At 40.7% G+C, this 9,920-nt stretch overlaps 1 protein-coding gene across 1 annotated transcript; it reads left to right on the top strand.

Moving 5' to 3' along the window:
• Positions 1-2,045: 2,045 nt before the first annotated feature.
• Positions 2,046-9,166, top strand: LOC140562372 (up-regulator of cell proliferation). Its single transcript, XM_072687950.1, has 3 exons — positions 2,046-2,114; positions 3,135-3,225; positions 4,578-9,166. The coding sequence occupies exons 1-3, from the start codon at positions 2,091-2,093 to the stop codon at positions 9,164-9,166; spliced, it is 4,704 nt and encodes a 1,567-aa protein (XP_072544051.1). The 5' UTR covers positions 2,046-2,090.
• The last annotated feature ends 754 nt before the right edge of the window (positions 9,167-9,920 follow it).

Raw genomic sequence — 9,920 nt, 5'->3', positions numbered from 1 at the left:
CCTTGATCTCAGATGATGCAATGAATGAGCAGGTGTCCCAATACTTTGTCCATGTATTCAATTCAGTTCAATGCTAAATGTATTTATATCACTATATATATACAGCTAGTGAGAGCAATGCGATCAGTATGGGCTGTGGTTTGCACGGATCTGGCCAGCCTCACAACAGTAGCTTTAAAAATGTTACCATTCAAGTTTCAGCCCCACCCTGCTTTCCACTTTTAGCACACTTCTACAAAACATCTAATGCTTTCGGTTGCACTGCTGGGAATAAACTGTTGTCAATAACTGCATTACAAGGATTTCCACTGAGGAACTGACTGAGTATCATCAGTAAGTGTCTGACACACAGCAGCCTTCCACACTAGCAGGCTATAACCTCTCCCTCAAACACCACAGCTTTAGTTGAAATGATGATTGCCACAGTAAATGGTCTATTTAAGCTGCGACCTCAGATATCCAACAGAGATGATCTACGAAGATCCTGCCTGAAGACGAGCTGTAAGTGACCTTTTTTTTTTTTTTACAGATATTTCATAATCCCGTCTAAATATACAACTGCATAAAACTGTGTAACTTAATAATTCATACATTGTTTATTTGTGTAGCCTAAAACTGACTGTATACACTGTGTCTAAATGTCTAATGAATTCCTTCATCTTCTTTAAGTGCCAGCCATTGCTGACACAGACGTACAAATGCACACACACAGCTTGTAGAGAAGTAGATAAGTACTGCCAATAGAATAGAACTCTCTGGGCCAAATAAATATGAACCTATTGGCACCATGACTAATGCCATGTGTTGACCAGATGGGTATAAACCCCCCCAGCATTTAGCTGTGGAGCAGTGGGACTGTGTTTTCTGGAATGATTGGTGGTGCTTCATTCAATTATTTTGGGATAAGTGGAGTGGAGGATGAAGTGAGGTGGGAATCATCCAACATCTTGACCTCACTAACATGCTCTTGTCCCAATACTTTTGTCCATATAGTGTATGTAATTCCTTCAAGTTAAATACAAAATTAGGCCTGAAATATTATAAATAGTGTAGAGAATCTTCTTAAAGACCGCAGAAGGCATTTATCGAGTAGATCTAGCTGTTCTTTGGTGTATAAATATTAAATATGTGACTAAAACACTACTGTTCTGGATCAGAGCAGAACACACTGGCTTTCCTTTTACAGAGAGCTTGTGAGAAGCTGTGCTGGTTTCCATCACTGGCAAAACTCCCTGATATTATAGCAGTTTTACACTGTAATAAAAACACTGTCATTAATCCTGGCGGCGTCCTCTCAGCACAATGTGCTGTTAGCAAGCTGAGGAGAGTGCAGCTGGGTAGCTTTTATCCTTAGCAGCTTATTTAGTGTGTCACCAGCTTGGCAACTATGTCTGACTCCAGTGGGTTGGGTATATGTACATTTTGGGGTGTAAATATAACATGATGTTTTAAAAATTGGCCTGAATTCCAGCTCATTCCCGCATTTTTATTATACAGAATGTTCTTAAAGGAGGAGACAACAGGCTCGCTGTGTGTCAGTTCCATGTACCAATCTCTCATTATTCAACTATGCCAAGAAAAACCCAGTCTGACATGTGAGTATAGTGGATCTTAAAGACACCTTTAATTCATTAATGAAACTGGACACATAAAAGTCCAGTGGGGGTACAGAAGTAACATATGTAGCATAACGTGAGAGTGAAATAACAGTAATGTCATGATGTGCACTAAACTGTTTTCAATGCTGTAATTTTGTTCTGATGACCAAGTACACATAGGGACCCTTATGTAAGTTCAAGGGTTTTGCTTGTTATTAGAATACATGATGCTCACAATAAATCATTTTAAATCATTTTGAAATGTGAATATTTGAATAGTATTTTTTATAGTCTCATAATCTGCATCCAGTACACAATTAAATTTAAATTTATATGTGGACAGTATCATTCAATTGGATCATTTCCAAAGAGAATGTAAAGAAAAATAGAAATATATTTCACTAAAATAAATCATTTGTATTGTTAGGCTCAGATGACAACGTCATGAACACTTCCTTCTGACAATCAGATAAAAACCTCAGCGCTGTCACCATGGAATTACCACCTGATGCAGAAGTAAGTACTAGGTCATTCTGGTATTCCCAAATAATAAATCAATAATCTACATTTACATTTAAGACTGTTTCCTCAGAAAATATCCTTAGTTAGTTTATCTCGGGTAGGATCCAAAAGATACCTTTAAGCTTAGATACTACTAAACACAAGCGTCATGGAGCAAACATGGAGACCACAGTACTCGACAAGAGACTTTGCCCAAGTACTCTTGGAAGAGATGAGTCTTCAGTCGGCGTTTGGACACTGAATTGGAAGTGTGTTCGACCACTTCGGTGCCAGGACAGAAAAAAGCCTGGATGCTTGTCCTCCATGGATTTGAAGGGAGGGTTGATCAAGCTGAGCCATACATGAAGCTCTATTTTTAAAGACAATAAAATTAATGTACAAACAACAAACAGTAAAATAACAGAACTGTTTTTTTCTGTAAAAAATAAAATAAAAAAAACTTTAACCACAGGAGTTGATAAAAGTCCATGACTTTGCTGAAATAATTAACAGGTGTCAAGCCAACCACAACAGGCTTTTCAAAGACAGTACCTGAATTACAGTCATTTTCTTACACAAGGCACAAGAAAGCAAAACATATCCCAGCACCATGGCACCTTAGCTGTCTGTTCTGTCCCATCTTGTCCAAACAGACCTTGGGCCCTGCCAGGATATCTGCAGCTTCGATCACTCGAACCACTTTAGAAGGTGGTCTGAGATGCACTTGATACATGTTATCCAAGATTTGACAACCAAAACCCATCCCAGTACAGCCAAAACACCAGTAATCATTTTTACACAACAAGAAAATATGCATATTCTAGTCACATGAAGTGAGCAGGTGTAAAAGGGGGGGGGATTAGATTTGAGTCAGCCTGGTAATGTGAACATGTGCATTAAGATTTGTTAAAAATACTGTGTTTATGTTTGATTAGCCATAGAATATAAACTAACCATTAAATGGTCAAGGGTGCCTAGTTAGGATGCATGAGACCATTAATATAACCACTGATGTATGACTATTTTTAATCCAAGGAATTTGAAGATGCCAGAGACTACTTTGATGCTGAAGAGGAGGTTCAACCCAGTTCTGCAAGAGAGGAGGAGTACCCTGTCTTAACTAAAGGTACTCTGTATTAACTGTATCCAAGTTTGTAAGAAAATGTTATATCAGGCCAGTTGTGAACCTAATGTTTACAGGTTATTGCATCTCTGCTGGTAAATGTGATGCATATTCTGATTGTAAAATTAGATACATAATAAATGAACAATATTAACAGTAAGTAAGTGGAATTTACAGCCAACAGTGCTGTAGCTGATAGGGTTACTAATGCAGTACTAAGACAGAGCATTAGGCTTTGATGACAGGGCTGTGGGTTGAAAACCTGGGCTTGGCAACCTGCCACTGTTGGGCCTTTAAGCAAGACCATTTATGCTCCCAGGCATGTGCTCACTGTCACTGTGTGTGTTTGCTCACTAGTGTGCACAGATGGGTTAAAGGCAGAGGCCAAATTCCATCTGTGTTCAACACAAATGGCAAATATGTTTGTCATGTCTAAATAATGCCCATGTTACTTCATTGCCCTGATAAATAACAATATTTTGAGTTTATTATAAATTATGATGGCTTTAACTAAGATCAGATAATGTATTGGTAATGTCAGACTCAGCCCCCATGCCTGCCCTGTCCTTGGTTTTTATCTCCCTGTCTTCCAGTGTATGTCATTCCCATGTCACTGTTTTTTTAGTCTGTCATGTGCCTTGTAGCGCATGGCTCTGTTAGTTATAGTCTGTCTACTCCTAATGAGTGTTTCCAGCTGTTCCTCCTTCTCAGTCCTGCCCTCTTGTATTCTCTTTAAGTGTGCTTCATTTGGCCATGTGGAAAAATGTTGGGACACTGACACTTTACTCTACAGGAGCTTTCAGTTTGAGCTGGTCAGACAGTTTGACATATTGCCTTTAGCAATATCCCAGCCAACATGCTCATGTGGGGCTTACATGGGTTGAATGTGGGCTTGGTGGGTTCCAGGTGGACATGGGCTCTGAGTGGGTTTGTACATGTGTTGTTACTGGGACCCAGTTGGGTCTCTTAAATGGGCCCCCATCATTACAGCCCACCTTAATCTTAAACAGTGTACAGCCCAGACAGGGCCCATGCCCTTAACCCCTCCTGGTCCTGTCACTGACCCAGATGGGAATCCATATGTGGGGCCAATGGTTCTGTGTTGGACTAACCATACAGGCCTTGGGCAGGCTTTTAACAGGTGTGTCTAGCTGTGCAGCCATTATCCCAAACAAGTTCAGAATTTGTGCAGAATATTGTCCAAGATACATGTACTGGATTCACATTTTAGAGATCATGGCAACCCAAAGTCATCAATCCAACAAAAAAATGGATTGGATTTCTCAGTTAATGTGATAATTATTCAGCGAGTTAAGCTTCAGTTGTTTAATTATTTCTATCAACATTCTTTGCAGAAATCAGTCTTCTCAGCTTTCTACAAGACTTGGGACTGGAGCAGCATTACCATGATAAGCTTTCACTGAGAACAGTGTTGCAGATAGACAAGAGGACAGTAACAGATGATCCAGTCCAGTCCCTGTCAGCTTTACCATGGATCTTCCTGAAGAAACTGATGATGTTCAATGCAACAGCCCGGAATTTTGTATCAGAAAAGGCAGATGAAGGTGGTGAGGAGGATAATCAGGCAGACACACACAAGCAGATTTTTTTACTGAATCCTACCGATGTTGTGACCGCTCTTTTCCTATGTGCTGACAGTTTTCTTCAGCAAGAGATGGTTTCTAAAATGTCTGTTTGCCAGTTCTCTGTCCCTTTACTCCTACCAAACTGTGAATGTAATCAGATCACCTTCATGCTCTGGGCAATGAGAGATATCATGAAAATATACACTCCACACACATCCACACATCCAAACGAATTTGTTGAAGAACGGATTGTTCTCTCAGATTTCCCTCTTGTGTCGTTTGTACGACTTGGTGACTGCAGCATTTCTAAATCTCAAACTCTGAACAAGTTGCTCAGCAACCCTCAGCAGTATCAGGACATATTTGTACACAAAGACATGGAATGTGGCGACATCCGAAGGAAAATATCAAATGGCTTGGTGGAGATCAGCTGGTATCTTCCATGCGGGAACAAACACATTGACATTTTTCCTAGACCTGTGGCCATTGCTAACTTGAGGGGTGATATCAACGAGTTTATACCTCAGTACTCTTTCCTGTGTGAGATGTCTACTGCTGTTTTTGTCTTCTTTGACAAGCTTGACAAACTTGATCTGGTGGCAAATAAGCCAGACAAGGTACAACTATTTTTGGTTGGGGATTCTGAGATCAAGGATCTAAAAGCAAAAGCCCAACAACTGAACATAGAAAGTGACAATTTCATCTTCAGGGGCAAAATGAATGAAGATAGGTTTGCCAGAACTTTGCGCTCAAAGATGAGCGCTGTGATTAGGAACAGTCAGAATAATAATAAGTCCCTGGAGAAGATGACTGAAGTGGCACATGAACTGGGCATCTTAGTGGATGAGGACATCACAGAATGTCGGAATGCAAAGGTCCTTGCAGACGCAATCACTTCAGAAATACATGCCATACCACATTTCAAGGAAACACAGCTTCTCCTTCAGGGAACGTTCTGGAAAGAACTAGCAAAGCTGGAGAAAGAAGAGTGCCGTCTTCAGAAAGCAGGGGACCAGAGCATTGAGATGTATAAATGTGATCTTAGTGCAAAAAAGATGGAGCTCAGAAAGCAGCAATGCAGTTTAAAACCCTCCAAGACAATGACACTTTTCATACAGGCACTGTCAAGACCTTGCCTGGAGAGAGCCTATTTTCTGAAATGGATGAGGATGAACCTGGACAATCTCACCACTAAAAATGTGTCAGCTCTTAAGGGGCAATATAAGAAATGCCAAGAGTCATCTGGAAGTAGAGAGTATATTTCAACGCTGGGCAAAGAGATCTCATGTAGTTCTCTAGGAATTGAACACTTTCTTAGAGAACTAGGTCAGTTATATGAATCTGTGGTTTCTTTATCCGAAAATGCTGAATCTGAGAAACAAATATCACATCTTCCAAAGCTGTGTGCAGAGCTGCTGCTTGAAGGGTTCCCTTTAGAACTTTTAGATGGCGATGCATCTAATATACCAATGCGATGGATTAGTGCTGTTCTGAAAGAGTTAAATGATTTGTTGCAACCTAACAACAGGATCATGGCAGTCACCGTTTTAGGAGTCCAGAGCACAGGGAAGTCCACACTACTGAATACTATGTTTGGAGTTCAGTTCGCAGTCAGCAGTGGAAGATGTACTAGAGGAGCTTTTATGCTGCTGCTAAAAGTCACTGAAGAGTTCAGAGAAGAAGTCAGCTGTGATTACTTAGTAATTATTGACACAGAGGGACTAAAATCTCCTGAATTAGCACAGCTGGATAATAGCCATGAGCATGACAATGAGTTGGCTACGCTTGTGGTTGGTTTGAGCGATGTTACAATAATAAACATTGCCATGGAGAACTCCACTGACATGAAGGACATTTTGCAGATTGTAGTGCATGCCTTTCTCAGGATGAAGGAAGTGGGTAAGAAACCCAAGTGTTTTTTTGTGCACCAGAATGTAAGTGATGCATCAGCACACACCAAGAACGTCAGAGGCCGAACACTTGTGTTAGATCAGCTAAATGAAATGACTAAATTAGCAGCTCAGATGGAGAACAGTGACCAGATTACGAAATTCACTGATGTGATGGAATATGATGCTAATGCTTCTAATGTGTACATTCCTGGACTCTGGCATGGAAACCCACCAATGGCATCAGTCAGTACAGGCTACACTGCAAAGGTTTCTGAGTTTAAAAAGAGGGTTGTAGATTCTCTTGGGACTTGCAGAGCATCTCAAAATACCATGCTGGAGTTTCTTGAGTGGATAAAAAGTTTGTGGAGTTCTGTGAAGTTTGAAAAGTTCATCTTCAGCTTCAGGAATAGTCTGGTGGCGAATGCATACAGGAAGATAAGTGTAGAATTCAACAAGTGGGCCTGGTCTTTCAGAAAGGACATGCACACCTGGACATTAAAAGCTGAGGCAAACATTTCCAATTTTGGGAAATTCTCTGAAATTACTAGGACACATGACTTAAGCAAGCTTGTTAGCCAATTGAAACGCGATGCAGATTCAGAGCTTTCAAAAGGGGAGAAAACCGTTCTGAACAACATTACCAGATACTTCAAACAAACAAAGGGTCACGTCGATCTTGTGGAGAGATACAAAGAAGACTTTGTGAACAGTGGAAAATCTTTACGCCGAGAGTTGGAGAACACAGTCAATAACAAATTAGAAGCTGCTTCAGGCATTTGTCAAGCAATGTCAAAGCTGCAAGATTTTAAAAAGAGGCAAAGAGTTACAATGGAAAAGAAAGTACTGGAGTTGCTTGAAGAATGTCGAAAAAGCAAATTCCAATTGACAGATGAAGACCTAGATCGGGACTTTGATAAGATGTGGAAAGAAACCGTTAAGGAACTCTCTTTCCAGCCACTTCCTAAACTAAACATCATGGACTGTGTTTTTAAACAACTTAGGATCAACCTGCAACACAAGGGATCCTCCGTCACTGAGGAACTTGCCAAAGCTAATCTAGAGGACTATGGCAAAAGTTCCTTCAATGTCGAAATAGGGAAACTTCAGAACCACCAAGTGTCTGAACTGCAAAGCCTGTCTGACAATATTATCACAAAATCAGAGCAGTTCATTGAGGAAAAGGTTGCAACCAAAACTGACTATGATGACACATATATAAGGGAGGTTTTGCAGATCACAGATGAGGGATTAAACTCCTGCAAAAAACCTAAACACTGTGACAAAATCGAAGTCCCGTTGAAAAAGCACATATGTGGCTTTGCAGGTAGGAAATTTCAGACCATGCATGACAGTTTTATTCATGAGAGTGACCTCCGCAAACGCTTAGACCAATCCAGAGATGTGTACTGCAGGGACTTCAAGGATTTATTCCATGAACGGGATCAGTGCCAAAAAAAAGCAGAAGAATTTGTAGATCATTGTCTCGTGCCAGCAGTGGAAGCCTACCTTTCTAAAACCATGGGTCTTGAAATTGTTGAAATGGTAAAAGGCAAAAATACTCATTTCCACACACGCACCCTTTTTCAGGAGTTTGTTTTGAAAGGATTGCTGGATGAATTCAACTTCTCTGAGTATCTGCAGTATTTAAGAAGTTACACATCTTTTATCAAGAACAGGATTCTCAGTGGGAGTGTATGCTTGACAGTTGAAAAAGAACTTGCTGAATTAGAAGGGCAGCTGTTAACAAAGATTACCAAGGACATAACAAGGTCTATCTCCAAACAGCAGCTGGATAGGCAGAAATCCAGCAATATTAAGGAATTTGTATTTGCTGTATGCAAAGACCTGGAAGAGTCCTTGGTTATTCCTGCAGATTCTGTTGAAGAGCTTATGAGTCTGAACAATGCAAATGTTCACCAATTTGCTGAATGGCTCACAAAATCAGTGGAAGAGATGAAAATGCAGTTGCAACACAAAGGTCAAAAACAAGACTCGGCTGAGAAAATAAAAAATCTCCAGTTCAATCCAGTAGATGAGCTTCTGCAGCAGCTGATGGGTTGTGGAGAACAGTGTCCGTTCTGTGGTGCCCCTTGTGAAGCAACTGGGACAGGACACACTGAACACTTTGCTACCATTCACAGACCACAGGGATTAATTGGAAATTTGTCGTTCACAGCTAATAAACTTATGACTGACATATGCACGTCTTCTGTGTTGAGTGAAAAGCTTTTCACATCTGAGGAAACAAAACACAAGCCACATCCCTTCAGCAAATATCGCGAGTTTTATCCGAACTGGCGAATTCTTCCAGACACCATTGAGGCATCCCAGTACTGGAAATATGTGTTTGCCCAATTCAATAAGGAATTTGCTCAATTCTATGAGGTGCATCCTGCTGATATTCCTCCTGCCTGGAAGGAAATCACCAAGGAGCAGGCAGAAAGCAGTCTGAAGAAATGCTTTTGAATAAAAGAAATACTGTCTCAATACTGTAGGCTGTGGCAGGAGCATAGATCATGGCAGATCCTACAGCAATAGTGATACTGGTTCTGAAATTAGTTAATTGTATTACACTATATTCTCTGCTAAATCATCAGTACAAATTACAGTGCATAGTAAAATCGCAAAAGGATGCTCTCTATCGATATTCCTAGTCTCTGGCTGTCTGGAACAATGTGATGTGTGTCTCTGTCTTGTCCTTGTGTTGTCTCTACGTGGTCTCTGTGTTTTTGTCTTGGTTTCCCCATGTGCTCTTCAGCACATGGCTCTGTTTTGTGTTTTTGTCTCTTCCCTTGTCTCCGCCCTAGCCACGCCTAGTCATTAGCATTCCCATCTGTGTCTCCTTTGTAGCACGGCCCTCTCGTTATCCTCCCCAGGTGTTCCTGATTGTGTCTTGTGCTCTTATACCCCTGTATTTGCGCTGTTCAATTCAATTCAATTCAGGGGGCTTTATTGGCATGACAAATTTGTATTGCCAAAGCTACAGGTTACAGGAAAGTTGTGAAATGTGAACAGATTAAACATGACAGTTTAAACTATTAACATCTAAAAAAAAAAAATAATAATAAAAAGTAGTCAGTGTGTAGAAGCTGATCTGGTCACTCACTGTCTCTCTGACGGTGGCAGGCGAGGGTGTACTGAGCTGCGAGTGAGCAGCACTCTCTACGCTCTCCTAGCAGATAGGGCAGTTTCTCTGGGTCGGAGAGGCTGAGGAATTTGG

This window comes from Salminus brasiliensis, chromosome 9 (assembly GCF_030463535.1).
Source record: "Salminus brasiliensis chromosome 9, fSalBra1.hap2, whole genome shotgun sequence".
NCBI classification, from domain to species: domain Eukaryota; kingdom Metazoa; phylum Chordata; class Actinopteri; order Characiformes; family Bryconidae; genus Salminus; species Salminus brasiliensis.
This window is presented reverse-complemented; position numbering and strand designations above follow the sequence as displayed.